The following is a 15,626-nucleotide window of genomic DNA, read 5'->3' as shown; positions in this document are numbered from 1 at the left end:
GCATGAGGGTGAGTAAATGATAAGATTATATTAAAGACCCCATAAAAAACTGCTAAAAACACATATTTTCCATAAGCACCTAACCAGTCAATAAAAACAAAAAAAACAAAATTCATGTTGCACTTTAATCTGTTTTGAATACTACTCTGATGCTAGTGAAACTTTGTAATATGGCACTTTTCATACCACTGTCTCCTTAAGATGATTTGCTTATGTTTTCCTCTTTTGTAAGTCGCTTTGGATAAAAGCATCTGTCAAATGAATAAATGTTAAAGCATTTGATCTGGCGATGGAAGGGTGTTCCTGAAAAATGTGCTACAGCTCAAAAGGGGCCACTTACAGTAAACACACAGAAACACACACACACACACACCACCCATGTCCTTCCTGAAGTCATAGGCTCCTACAGTAAAGGAAAGGTTTCCTGTGTTGGATTAGTTTTCATGGCTGGGAGATCAGAAAAGAATATATTAAATTTACTGGGGCATACTGTATGAAAATAATGCTGGCTGATCCTGTTTTGTCATTTTGTTTTTGATTTGCGTGTAGTAGAAGGATCATATAACATCTTTTCCCCCCTGGGGTCCAATTATTGGTAAAGTTATTTGTGCCAAAACAGTTAATAATTAATTTTTTATATTCCTCCATCTGGCCATTAGAATTAAACATTCTATCTTGTCACCTTTATCTTCCTCATTGGGGGTCTAAAGACGACAATTTGTAAGACATGATTTTCAATCTCATTATCCATTTAAACTGCACAATGAAGACTTTAAGATATTACAGCATCATTTTATGTTACTGCATAATTTTCAGTAAAGCTACTTTGAAATTATGTTGTGAAAAGTGCTATATAAATAAAAATGACAACTTGCTTTTTTGTTTTTTGATACTGTGGCTTTAAGGCCTCATTTTACACTTATATCATCAGTTCTCAAACCAGAGTCCACGAGCCAAAGTTGGCCCATGATGACCTTTGATTTGACCCGCCTTGTCATATATGAGAAGAGGAAGTGATGACGGGCCCAAGCACAACTGGTCAATTTCCTCCCGGTGGCTTTCAGAAAACAATGCAAGGTGGACACATGCATTTGGCATTTGACATTATTCTAAACAATTTTTAAGCAATTTGAGTAAATATAAGAGGACTATTTTAAAGTCTTTTGTAAGAGCCGCCTTCCTGATGCCAGGTGGTGGTGCTGTGACCTAAAATAGTCAAATCCATGTGATTAGCCCAAAGACTAAACATACATCTTAATTTTGATCTAAATCACACATTGCACACAGAAGATACAAGACACTTCCTGTTTCCCATTTTTCACCATTAATTTAATGTCTCGCCATGGCAACACCGTTCAATATATCAAAATCTGTTTGCAATTTAGTATCTTCAATATATTAGCATAATGTTGTTTAAATGTGGTGACAGTCTCATGAATCACCTAGGAGGAGTATTTAAAAGTTCAGAGACTGCAATATTGAAAAACCCAAAATATCCGACTTCTTGTTGGGCAGACCTAATGACTATCATTATGAAAGTTGTCCGGCTTGATGAGAACTATATATATCTACCAACTTTGGTGACTGTAGGTGAAAATGAGGGTGCTACAGAGGCCGTCTTACACACCCATTTTAATGGGGGCGTTACAGAGCCACATGGCCTTGTGTGAACTTTTGCCCAGACCTAATGATCGACGACTCTTAATGTGTGTGCAAAATTTCATGAAAATGTAAGTATGCCAAGTGCCTCAAAAACACCCAAATATAGGAAGGAATAATAAAAATAAATGTGTTGCCATGGCAACACTATTTAAGATATCAAAAATCCCTTGACAATTTTACATCAGCAGTGTCTTTACATTATTCTAAAGAATATAGAATCAATTAATTTAAAAATAAGATGGCTATGTCAAAGACTGTTAAAAGTGCCATACTTCTTGCTGGCTTGAGCCAGTATTAACCACCCAATACACCACAGAAACAGCAACCTAGCCACCAGCCAAAACACCCTAGCTACCGCAAAGCAACAACTACTGTAAGTAACTGCACAGCAACACCCTAGCAACTACCCTCAACAATTTAGCATCATGGCAGTGACTTTTGTAGGCAAGGACCACTCACATTTTCTTCAGAGAAAATCTAGTATTAATTAATTAAGTTTGTATAGGACTAGCATTGTTTACTAAAAATATTGTTTTAAAGCAGCTTTACAGAAAATAAAGCAGTAATAATAATGTTACTAGTATAAAGAAGAAATTCCTTGCTTTAGATGGTTATGTAAGATGAGGAACAAACCTTGAGAAAAACATAGTACAGGGAGGGGATTTTGAGTACTGGCTGTACTCCAATGACTGTATGACTGTAAATGATGACACTAAAACAGATTGCTGTTAGTACTTAAGATACAATCACAGATGTGACACAATAACGAAAAGATGACTAATTTGTAATGAGAAATTGAGTGCGAGTGAATGTATATGGATGTAATGCGGATAAGTAAAAAGGACTACATTTCTGTCAAAGGACTACTCTTCACCCCTCTTCTTAAAGAATGTCTGGAAACAAGAAAAACAATTCTGATTCCAAGTGGCCTGAATATAAATCTCATCCATCCCAGGAGCACTTGAAACAACAAAGAATGAGATAATGTATTCACATCCACTTTCAACCTCCATTAAGCCCTTTAACTGATTGCCAAGTAGGAAGTGGTTTAAAAATATTTTCTTTTTTTCTTTTCTTTTTTTTTACTTAATTCTCATTCCACCCATTGCTTCTACACATAATATATTTTCAGGCCATTTCAAACCACGGTTTTGTGTAGAAAATGGAATAGTTTGCCCAAAAATGAAAATTCTGTCATTATTAACACAAAAAAATGGCATTTAAAAAGAAAAAGTCTTTATGCAGCTTTTGCCATACAACAGTTGAGTAAATAATGAAAAATATAAATAGCTGCTTCAACACATTTTGTATGCATAATTTTACATTTACTAAGAAATAAAAAAAGGATGAATAAATCACAGAAATGAACCTAAATCAATTAAAACGCACTCACCTCCTTTATCTGGCTCTTTCTCCACTTCTTCCTCCTCTTTGTCCAGCTCTTCGTCTTCCTCTGCCTCAGTGGTACAGCGGTAGCCTTTCCTCTTCAGGACATGGCAGATGAGGACTCCCAGAAGCCCCAGCAGGAAGAAGACTGGCACCAGGACAAAGGTAATGTTAAACGAATTCCCACTGCCAGCTGAGAGGATGAGAGAATCATTTACAAAAATACAGTTATGTAAGATACAGTATACACTGATAAATCCATCAATAGTTTGATCAATTATGTTATTTTTTTTTTTTTTTAGTTCATACAATACATGTTTACCTTTACACCATAGTTAAAGAGAGCATAACATATAGTCAGTCAAGTGTTTCTTGACTATTGACTGGAACTGTAATTTAAAATTGACAGTCTTTCTCTACTGAGAAAATGGGCCAAAATATTTGTACACATACACTGGTGTATACATTTTTTTTGTTGTTGCCAAAAATGGTCTTTAGAATAAGCCAGAAAGTGGAAGGTTGTTGATTTGAGTCCAGTAAGGTACACGCCATGAGTTGTCACCATTGAACTCTTGAATAAGGCTCTTACCCCAATTTGCTCCAGTGTGCTGTAAGTCACTTTGGATAAAAGTGTCTTTAGGGGGCTTTCACACTTGGTTCGATTGCCTGTTCCGAACCCGAGTTCGATTGCTCCCCCCTCCCCCCGATGGACTGTGTTCACATTATATATTTGTATCCGAACCGCGGTACGCTTGCGTCATCAAGCTGCAGCTGGTGCGTAATCCTGTTGCTTGATAACCGCGAAATGAAAAGGCGTCAAAATTCAATGAATAGACTTGCTCGGTTCACATCTGTTCTTCTTTTTTTTAACCTTTGGTTTTGTTTTCAACATCAAGATACAGAAACACACCTGCGTCTGTCTGCTGCAAAAATACTGAAATCATTCAAAAGACAGCGGGCTGTCCGCCGAAGACAATTTTTGCGAAGGCAAGCAGAAATCATCTCTCTGCTTGCAGTGCGTGTGCGTGTGCGTCAATCCCGCTTTTCGTCAAGGTAAGTGTATACACACACACACACACACACACACACACGCACGCACGCACGAAAGTAAACTCATTCCGCTCATTTTGAAAGTGACGCGTGTGAGACTGACGACCACATTATACGTCATCAATAGCGGTTCACTTCCGCAGTTTGGTTCGATTGCGTTCATATCAGCAGCGAACCGTACTGGAGTTCACATGAACCGTACCCCAGACCACCTTTTTAAGCGGACCCGAGTACGGTTCGCGGGTGCGCACCCGAGTTCGGAAGACAGCGTTCACATCATCCAAACGAACCGAACTCTGACGTCATTCGAACCGGGGTGCGCACCAAAAGTGCTAGTGTGAAAGCCCCCTTAAATGACTACTTACATACTTGTGAGATCCATTCTGCACTATTTCAGGTGTCTCGGGGTAAGAGCTGATAGCAAATTCAAATTCAGACCTGTGCTCTTACTGAGAGACAATTTCTATTCGAGATATTCACTGGGATTAAATCATAACTTCACTGGGTTGAATTGCTCTGAAACTTCAGCCACAGAAGAGTATGTGCTGAGAGCTAGTGCCTGCACAGACACATTACACATGACTCAAAATGAGACTAGCCGAGTGTTTGGCCCATCATTTAAACACAGAATGACAGAAAGAGCATGACTGAGAGAATGAGAGAGCTGCAGAGGGAAAAAATGCCCTCAGAGAACAGTACAGAGGACAGTCACTGGCATGCTACCCTGCAGTGACTTAGGTGACGCAGTAATCCCTGTAAATTTCCACTGTCCAGTTACTGTCACTCATTTTATCACTCTCTTCTTCTCTTACTCTTATACCTTACGAAAAGTGCTGCGGTGGTTCCATTGTAATGGGATGGTATCAGATACTACCATAGTACTGAATGATGTCTATATTAATATACCAAGGTATTTACATAGTATTCTAAGGTACTTAAAAAAAACACCATGGAATTAGTATTGTAAATCTTCAAATAACCATGGCACAAAAAAAAATAGTAGTACTGTACTACTTTGAAATGGCGATGAACAGGCCCTTCCCCTAAAGCCGTTTTAGGTACTTCTAACCAGATACCAATAGCTCTTTTCTTCATTTTGGATCATAAGGAACTATAGATTCTCTTTGGACTGACTTTTTGTTTTTTAGTAGTAATTTAATCATAAACACATTGGTTGTATAGATATGAATGGTGATGGCACAGCAAAAAAGCCACACCCACAAAGCATGGTAAATGAGACGGAGTTTAAAGCAGTTCAAAAACTGTACTGAAACTACTCTGACCTACTGCTCCTTTCTCTGCTGTCACAATCACCTACAGTCCCTCACTCAGGGGAGCCTGTCTCCCCTGCTGCCCCTATGGGAAGTACCTGCCCTGCTGCCCCTCTCTGAATGTCTGTCCCTCTATGCCCTCTATGAGAGTCTGCTGAGGCTGTCTCTGCTGCTGCCCCTGCTGCCTCTTCTGCTACCTGGAGAAGCTGTATCTTCTGCTACAAAGAAAAAAGTAATGATAAATTCCACTGTCACTCCAGTATATTTCTTGACAAAAGCCTATGAATAATCAGTTTGGCTATTGACTTGCAATCTAACTATTTTAGCTATTCTAGCTAGCTACATCTGAAGCTGTTTCTTCCTCATCTTGTGGTAGATTTCGCTCTCTCTCTCCTTGAAATATTTAAAAATGCTCATGATCTGAAAATCAAGGGAACAAACATTAAGCTTAAAACAGTAGTGTTACTTCAACTTGATTAGTTAACATTACACATAGGCTAACGTTACATCAGGGCTTGACATTAAGCATTGTCATGTGCTTGTCCTCCGGACAAGTAAATTGGTCATTCACTTGTCCGAATAAAGAGTTACTTGTCCGGAGAGGGAAAAAAAAGGACATTTAAGTAACATGCTCAAGTAACATGACAAAGTTTTGTTGTTTGTTTCCTAAAATTCTCAATTCTCTGCAACAGAAATGTAAACTGTACTGGGTAGGGGAGGAGGATATTGTCATAAAGTGTAGTATGCATATAGTAGTTAGTTGTCTTTTTGCGCATCAGTGAATGTTTTCACCTTGTATATAAATTGTTTTACAATATTGCATTAGTCTTTTACTGTTACAATTTGGCCAGACACAGAGACTACAAGAGTACAAATTGAATGAAATCCCAGATGCAGTTTATTGTGATACTCCAATCCCAATCAATAATTACCAGGAGAAAAAAAGTGGTACACAATACAGGACTTTTAATTATACAGATGTCCGAAATACACATGGGACTCTTATTTTGGAATATCTGCACTGCACTGATCGTGTGCGCTCTATAGATGTATTCAATAACTCAGAGGATGATATCAGTTGAAACTGCATATGAACGCACACAACCTGACTGTCGACAATGTTGACTAGATTTTAAATTATAGTCACAATAAATTATTATTTTCATTTTAGTCAGTCTGGAGCCCTGCATTTTTGGAAAAACAAGTGCATGATCAGCACACGCACACACCGCCTGTCAATTAAACAGGGCGCGCCTGTTACTAGAATTATACAATTACGCACTGTGGATTATTTTCAACAGCAAAATACGAATATAACTTTTTAATAAGTGTCACGGGCCTAGCCTATCACAAATATAGCTGGTTATTTTTTTCATTACTGACATTTTAATCAGTCTGCTGGTCCGGTCGGGCAAGTAAAATTCTCTTTCACTTGCCCCTTTAGAAATCCACTTGTCCCGGACAGGCGTTTAATGTGGAGCCCTGGTTACATAATGAGCCAACTTGCTCCTTAGATTCTGAAAATAGTTACATTGTCAGTTAGATAATTAGCTAACGTTAGCTAGCTAGATATAACATTAGTCTATCTGCAGGGGCGTCGGACTGGGGGGGTAAAGGGTACCGAGTACCCAGGGCCCGAGGCAGGGGGGGCCCCTTAAAAGTCAGTTTTCTATACATACATATTTGGTACGGGGGCCCAGCAAGATGGTTTGTACCCAGGGCCCAAAATTTGGTGCTACGCCCCTGAGTCTATGTAGAGGCTATTGTGATGTCTGTTGCTGCATGTCTGTTTGCAGTAGCTGCATTACTACGCACACAGAAAGCAAATGGCTAAAATACTACACTAGGTACGTACCAGGTCTCGCAAGCCTACACAGATACCAATACAGTGAGTTTGTGTGCATAGGAAGTTACTATTCATCTTGTTCAACTGGCTCTATGCCAGCACGGTACTGGACAGACAGGATGCCTAGCATACCTTGGATCTTTTGTGACTCACTGTCGCATGAACAATAAGCATTTAGAACAACACGCACTAAAATTTCCACCCACTTCTGCAACTGGACCTCATAATCAAATGGAGAGCAGCTCAGTTATCAAGGGTTACAACAGGTGCAATTATAAAAATACACTCAATTCATTGATGGGAACTCTGGATGACAGTGCTAAAGAAAAGGATGCTATGCAATTCAAATATAAGCTGTAAAGTTTGCAATGTGTGGGGAGGCACTCCAGCTCATATCATCCATTTTTACTGGTTTACCTTCCGACAAACACTAAAAGGGCACATAAGACATAACATTAAAGTTGTTCACACCAATCTTAATCTAATTTCATTTTCAAAACAAAATGACATTCAGATGTGGTATAGTTTATTGAAAGACATATTTCAGTCTGCAGAAAGGGATGAATAATTTCCAATTAGACATCCTGAAATGCTCAAGTTCTAACAATGTGATTGTTGTTTGTCTGTAATGCAATAAACCAGGGAGGCTGCAGCTACTGGCTGTGAAACCGTCTGAAATAGGTGCTGAAACTGGATTACCGGTAGGATTTTTGTTTTTACATATGATGCAAACTTTTGGTTATGAACGCCCCCAGTGAGGTGCACTGTGAACTGCATACCACACTCTTGGCTCTAGCATCTGTATTATGCAATTCAGATCTGCGATTAGAAGTATATATCGTTAACATTGTTCTAACATGCAATTCTAATCGCAGATCTGAATTTGAGGGGATTTTCCAGGTTCAATACAAGTTAAGCTTAAACAACAGCATTTTTGATATGTTGATTAGGCCTACCACAAAAATATATTTAAACTTGTCCCTCCTAAAGTTTAAAAAAAAAACAGTGAGGCACTTACAATGGAATTGAATGGGGTGAATCCAAATCGATAAATGTTAAAATACTCAATGTTTCAAAACTATAGCCACACAAGATGCAAACAATGTGTGTTAGCATGATTTTAGCAGGACAAAATAGCTAACTAAGCTTTTCTGTGTAAAATTTGAAAGTCCAATTTTACAACATAATTGCCATGAAAAAAATGAACAATATTACAGCTCAAATAATACACGAGTTTGAGAAATGTAAGTGCTTATCTAAAATTATAAGCTTCACATTTCTGCATTTAAAACCTACAAAAATTTACCCAATTCACCACTCACAACATTATTTTGTCGGTTGAGCTTAACTTGAATTGAACCTGGAAAATTCCTTAAGTGTTTGTCAACGAACTGTTTGCATTCGTCGATCGTGTGCCCATTAGAAATAAAAATTACCAAGGAGATCTCATTTGTTTCTCCTATAGCAATCAGTCCCCTGCTTCTCCTGAGAAAGACCCTAATAGTTTTACATGTCTCCACTAGAGTTTTAGAAGAGATCTCCAAAATGTCTCAAACTGTGCTCGGAATTGCCAATATACCAAAGTCTGCAATCAAAAGTCAGAGATTTTAAAATTACACTTTACAATAAGGCTCCATTTGTTAACATTAGTACACGCAATAGGTATCATTAACTAACAATAATCAGTATTTTTAAACAGCATTAATTCATCTTCAACAATTTTAATTGATCAATAACCCAATTAATTATCATTAGATCATGTTAGTTCATATTGCATTAACTAATGTTAACATCTTCAACTTTTAATAAAAAAAAACCAAGAATAGGCTTACAATTGCTGTAAAAATTGTGTTCATTCATTGTTATTCATGTTATCAAGTGTAGTTAACTTATGTTAATAAATGGAACCTTACTTTAATGTGTTAATGAGATTTCAAATTAATAATTTTTTTATTAAGTATTCTTCCAAGATCAAATTATCTAAAGTTATCCTCATTTGATAGCTCTAAGCTCTTACTATGTGTCAACAATTGGCTTATTAGTTTCTATTTTTTATTTTATTGGTTCAACCTATTATTGAACCTCAAACCTGAATGTTTAACAAAGGAAAAGTGAGTTTCGTCTTTTTTTTTTGAGTGCACAATTATTAGGCAACTGTTATTGAGCACAATTATTAGGCGACTAAATACAATTTGTCCCAACTCAATTGATATTCTCAATTTTTAGAGTAGTTGCAACAAATAAGTAACACAAAATGACAATTAAATAACATTTTTTGGCATTTCAGAAATATTCAGTGACCAATATAGCCACCCTTCTTTTCAATAACTTCATCCTTCTTTTAAAGATCAACTTTCACTGAAGCAGCAACCACAACCTCCCAAATGCTGTTTAAAGAGGTGTATTGTCTTCCCTCCGTGTAAATCTCACATTTGAGAAAGGCCCACAAGTTCTCAGTAGGATTTAAGTCAGGTGAGGAAAAGGGCCAAGTCATTATTTGGGCATCTTTGAGGCCTTTGTTGGCTAGCCAAGCAGTGGAGTACTTGGATGCATGTGATGGAGCGTTGTCCTGTATGAAGATCACGGCCTTCTTGAATGCTGAGGTCTTCTTCCTGTTCCACTGCTTGAAGAAAGTACTTTCCAGAAACTGGCAGTTGGTTTGAGAGTTGAATTTGTCCATATTCAACTCGAAAAGGTCCAACTACCTCATCATTAATGATAGCAGCCCATACCAGTACCCCTCCTCCATCTTGCTGGCACCTGACTCGAAGTGGTGCCCTGTGTCCATTAGTGATCCAGCCATGGGCCCAGCCATCTGGTCCATCAAGAGTCACTCTGATTTCATTTGTCCATAAAACCTTTGAAAAATCTTTATGTATTTCTTTGCCCAATCTTGATGCTTGAACTTGTGAATATATTCAGTGGTGGCCATGTCTCTGAGCACTTGGCACCTTTTTGTGCCACAGCTGACTATTCGCAACAAAACGTTGATTGTCCAGTGGTTACACCTCAATAGTTTAGCTATTTCAAGAGTGTTGCATCCGTCTGAAAGGCATTTTACAATATTTGACTTTTCAATGCATGTTAAATCTCTTTTTTTTGGCCCATTTTACCTGAGGTAATGAAGCTGCCTAATAATTATGCAAACCTTGATATAAGGTGTTAGTCACTTTCACCACACCCTCCCTCATTACACAAATACATACCACCAGAAAATTATTTAATCCAATAAGCATTCAAGTTTATATGGTTTGGAGCTGGAAAATGTGCATGGAAATAATGTTAAGATCAGAATACTCACTTGCCTAATAATTGGGCACGTGAGTATTGGGCACGCAGTGTGTGTGTATATATATATATATATATATATATATATATATATATATATATATATATATATATATATATAAACCCTAAGCATTAAAATGTTACTCTGTGTGGGAACCATGGGGGTCTCTAACTTATAACCAGGGCTCCACACTAAGGATGGCCCGTTGGCTTGATGACAGAGATTTGGGTCAGTTGAAGGAACCATCACATACACCATTGGGCCAGTGTTTGTTACTAAATCTTACATTAATAATGTATATGTGTTATGCCTTTCAAATGTGAAGACTTTGTTTTCTGTTATGTATTAAAAGTTGTTGTGAATTCTGCTGATTCAAACTTAATATAAGATGATGTTGAGATTGGGAGAGTGCATTGTTATAGAAGCATTAGTAAGGTTTGGTTTGAAAATTGTAGACCAATCAGTTGTGATTTGCATTGTTTGTCATTCTTTTACAGCAGAAGTGCATTTAATAATGTATAGGTGTCATTGAGTTTCAATTTCCAGCTATTATTGCAAATTATATATACTGTATGTAAAAAAAAAATCTAGTATTTTTGTTTAAAGAAAACTCCACACATAGTGAAAATTTTTTTTTTGGCAAATATAAAACATACGTTGCTAAATAAAAAAAAAAAAAAATACTTTTTTTTAAATTTATTTATTTAGTGGTGGGCCAGTGAAAATGTTGGCAGGGCAAGTAAAACAGCAGGGAAAAAATCCTTATTGTTGAGCTTTGACTAAGCAATGTTTTAAGCCTCATAATAACTAATGATAGGAACAGTGGAATGGCAATGTAGGATTAACAACATCTGTTCACGAGTCACGACACCAGTATCGATCCTCGGACGGCCGCTTCCGTACGCACTGGGTCGCAATCAATTATAGGACATCCGCAAATAACTTTATGACTGACAGCCACACCTCGCGCAAAAGACCCCACGTATTTGCTAAATGCGCCACTAACACACTCATGGCATATACGCGTATGGATGTGTGATTCTCATATTTCAAATCGTGTTGCCCTGTGTTCAGTGGGTATTGTGTCAAGATGTAATGCTGCTTCAAATGATCTGTACTTACGTGGCGCAGTACTGGGCAATGAGGAATCTGACATCGGCTCAACCGTGAGACTGCAGCTCTCTCGACCACAGATGAACTCGGACCTGGACACGCGAGTGTCCAGAGACTCGTGAGCTTCGAGCTGTGCTGTTATTCACGAGTGAATGCCGCTAGTGTTTCCTAATTCTTATCACTGCTGTGAGGAACGTCCCACTCTTAAAGTTATAAGCATTCTTACTACACTCAAAGCTCTACACTATACGGCCAACTGCGAGCTGAAAAGTTGATAAGAAAAATCTTTATGCACAGGAAAAAAAGTGTTAATTATGAGAGTTGTGCATGTAAAACGGCAGTGTACTGTACGCATAGGGAAGATGTTATAAGACTTACACCCACTAGGGGGAGTTGTCATTTCTTTATGTTCCAAATTGTGTTACTGAGCCCCTCATTAGAGTGCTGTGATGGGAAAGATCGGAACATTTTACTGACTTGGATCTTTGAGTATCGTTCAGCAAAAGGAACGAAGCTTTATTCAAGTCATTTCGTTCATTTGAGCAGAATTACATTAAAATGTTAAATTTTCAATAGATAAATCCCTCCCAACACATCTACTTAAAGGGCACCTATTATGGAATTTTGAAAATTACCTTTCATGTAGTGTGTAACAGATTTAAGTGAACAAAAACATCCTGCAAAGTTTTATATATGAAAGTTCACCGTAAAAAAAGTTATTGTCTCTCAAAAGTAGGAGTCGACTCTTGAGTCAATTTAATGAATCGTTTTTTCAATGAGTCATTTTCGTTGTGACGTCAAGACGAAAAATTATCAAATTGGCCGCGCCCACTCATTGCGCGCGCAGACACCAGGGAAAACTTGAAAACATCATGTCGACAACAAGACGCTGTGTTCTGAAGTGCATATCAAAAGTGACCTTTTTTTCACTGCCCAGGGACGAGCATGAAGTATCAGTGGCTAGAGTTTATATTTACAACTATACCACACAAGTATAGCCCGAACCTTGTGCTGTGTTCGCGTCATTTTAATGACGATTGCTTTATGAACATGAATGCTTTCAAGTGTGGATTTGCGAGCCGGTTGATACTGAAGGAAGGTTCAGTACCAAGTTTATTTGGATCAGCTTCCTCCTCCGAATCACAACCTGTAAGTTTTATTAATAATTGTTGCTTTTATGTGTTTTTTAGCATGCTTAATAAGTATTTGTGTGTGTTGTGTAAGTTACGCTCAGCGCAGCTTCTAGGTCTCCAATGTCAATTTTTTTGAAATATGTGAAATGTTTGTCGATGTTATTGGAGTTGTCATAAAGAATAAAGCAATAACTTGTAGTAATGCAGTGCTTTATCAATATGTTTATGCATTGGGCTAACGCAAACAATAACTGATTGGGTGTTTACCACCGAACTTTGGGCTATGATCGCTAACATAAATCAACTCAAATTCCTTCTCTGATTTTGATTTTTTTACTACAAAGCGGTGATGGGCGTTCCGTTTCCGACAATCTCTGCACAGAGTATACCAATCACAACTGACTGGGTCATCTGACCAATCACCTTTGCGTCACGCAAAGGAGGGGTTTGGAAAAATGAGTCGTTGAACTAATCATTTAGGAGTCGGTGAGCAAATCAGGTAAACATAAATGCATATTATAAGACAACAAAAGTGTTTTTTGTTATTGCATGCATGTAAAACTGTTGTTGGGGACTCCCAAAACAATATTAGGAACATTTTAAATGCCATAATAGGTGCCCTTTAAGCAAACTTTGATTATAGTCCCAATAAGGAATTTTTTTAATGCAGCCAACTACAAATTATGAGAAACAGAAAGATTAGTTCACCTCTGGAATCTTCTTGTCCAAATCGCTGCTTTTGTGACTTATATCAGTATACGCTACGTGACAAAAGAACAAACGACTTGGACAAGAAGACTCTAGAGGCTCTGAGACGATGTGGCTCTTGTCCAAAATTTGAGAAAACATACACACCTTGTATAAAAACAGTACAAGTAATGTTTTGTCCACACTAATACGTTTTCGTTTGAAAATCACAACTTGGAACATGTGCAATTTTAACAACTGGTGACCAGTTAGCAAGAAATGCTCTTTCCCTTATACAAATAATACTTTTTTAAAGGGACAGTTCACCAAAAAATTTCAATTCTCTCATCATTTACTCACCCTCATGCCATCTCACATGTGGATGACTTACTTTCTTCTGCAGTACTCAAAGATTATTAGAAGAATAACTCAGGTCTGTAGGACCATACAATTCAAGAGAATGGTGGCCAAACTCTGAATGTCCAAAAAACACTTTAAGGCAGCATAAAATTATAAATACAAATCCAGTGGTTAAATCCATAACTTTAGAAGCGATATAATTGGTGTAGGTGAGAAACAGCTCGATAATTAAGTACTCTTTTTACTATAGCCTAAATCTCATCACATTCTTCTTCTTTTGTTTCTGGCACTATTTTGCCACCTACAGGGTAGGGTGGAGAATTTGTAGTAAAAAAGTTCTTAAATACTGATCTTTTTCTCACCCACACCTATCATATGACTTTAGAAGACATGAATTAAACCACTGGAGTCGTTTGGATTACTTTTAAGGCCCCTGCATACTTCCCACGAAATCAAAGAAGAAACAGGTGTGACATCAGTTAAAACCAAATCTGTCCAAAATGCTGTTTTTGAATTTGTTTCGGTGGTTCATAACAGACCACCAAGGCAGAGATATTTTTCAAGAATATTTCATGCAGTTTTTTTGTTAAATTAGTCTTCAAAAGGAATCAAATCTACTCAAATACTCATAAGTGCCCATTCATTCTGTTGTATGATATACTGCTTTACTCATGTGCCATCTGCAGCCAAAAGCCTTTCACACATCTCCCCCAAGTAAGACAGAAAAAAGAAAATGGAAATGAGAAAGAGACAATTATACTCTACAGAGTAATGTCCATCTTGACAAAAAAATGGTATGCCCTCACGGACAATTGTTTTACATTAAACAACAGTGGCTTCAGTCACAAAGCTGTACTTTGAAACACTTTATTTCTCAAAAAAGCCCACATAACCCCATAAAATATCTTTAAAATGTAATGTGGAAAAATGAAGAAATTTTGTTTGCAGCAAAGGTAAAACTAAAAGGTGCACTCACAAAAAAAATAAAATAAAATGTACTCTTGAAAAACATTAAATCATGTGCACTCAACATGAGATATCGCTCCACAGAGGTCAGTGGCCTAAAAAAAATGCTGTTTTATTCTACATGGAGCAGGTCACCTAATGGGAGCTGACATATTAAGATCACGTGACTTGCAAAATACTGCTCAATTTATCTCCTACTATTAGATACTTTTGCTAGTGAACATTTATCACGGGAGACAAATTCACCAGTGAATAGAGCATTTCTACAATGGCACCTACAAAAACGTTTGCATGACACAGCATTTACACCAATAGGTGTTGGTATAAAGTACAAGACAACTAACCAACTTGGTCATACTGGCCAGCGAAACATAAACAAAATAAATTACAGAGTGCACATTTAATATCACGCACACAGCTTTTAAGTACCAATACACTCACATGGGCATTTATTTTTTTAAAGAAAATATCACTTTATGAAGCATCATACTGATGTTATATTTATTTAATAACACCCAACTGTTTTACTGGTGGCAAAATTACAAGCATTTTTCTGTTTACCACTTTTGTGTTAGTTGTCTCATCAGTTTGTGCATTCGTCCGCTCTCATGATTTAAAGGTGTTGCTTAGCTAATGTAACACCCACCACTGTGGTGGCTCAGAGGACACATGTCTTCATGACTGCTGAGTTGTTCCTTGCATTCAGTATCAAATTGGCTCTCTGGCACAGACAGAGCAGCAGCTTTTCATTAATTTAAATTATGACCAGAGAGAATTCATTTTAGCTTCCATTAAAAACAAGTGCACAGAGACACATTTCATCCGTACATTCAGCACTACTTCAATCCATCTTTCTTTCATGC

At 37.5% G+C, this 15,626-nt stretch overlaps 1 protein-coding gene across 1 annotated transcript in view; it reads right to left on the bottom strand.

Annotated features, from left to right (window-relative positions):
- Positions 1 to 11,853, bottom strand: part of LOC127651409 (RELT-like protein 1) — a 29,495-nt gene extending 17,642 nt beyond the window's left edge. The window contains exons 1-2 of the mRNA XM_052137215.1: positions 11,627 to 11,853; positions 3,056 to 3,241 (exon numbers count right to left, since the gene is read on the bottom strand). Of these exons, the coding sequence (XP_051993175.1) occupies positions 3,056 to 3,241; positions 11,627 to 11,660 (220 nt within the window). The 5' untranslated portion in view covers positions 11,661 to 11,853. The remainder of the gene's footprint in view (positions 1 to 3,055; positions 3,242 to 11,626) is intronic.
- Between the last annotated feature and the right edge of the window lie 3,773 nt (positions 11,854 to 15,626).

The sequence above is a fragment of the Xyrauchen texanus genome, chromosome 1, assembly GCF_025860055.1.
Source record: "Xyrauchen texanus isolate HMW12.3.18 chromosome 1, RBS_HiC_50CHRs, whole genome shotgun sequence".
Lineage (NCBI taxonomy): Eukaryota > Metazoa > Chordata > Actinopteri > Cypriniformes > Catostomidae > Xyrauchen > Xyrauchen texanus.
Note: the sequence above shows the minus strand (reverse complement) of the source record. Positions and strands in the feature narration are given on the sequence as shown.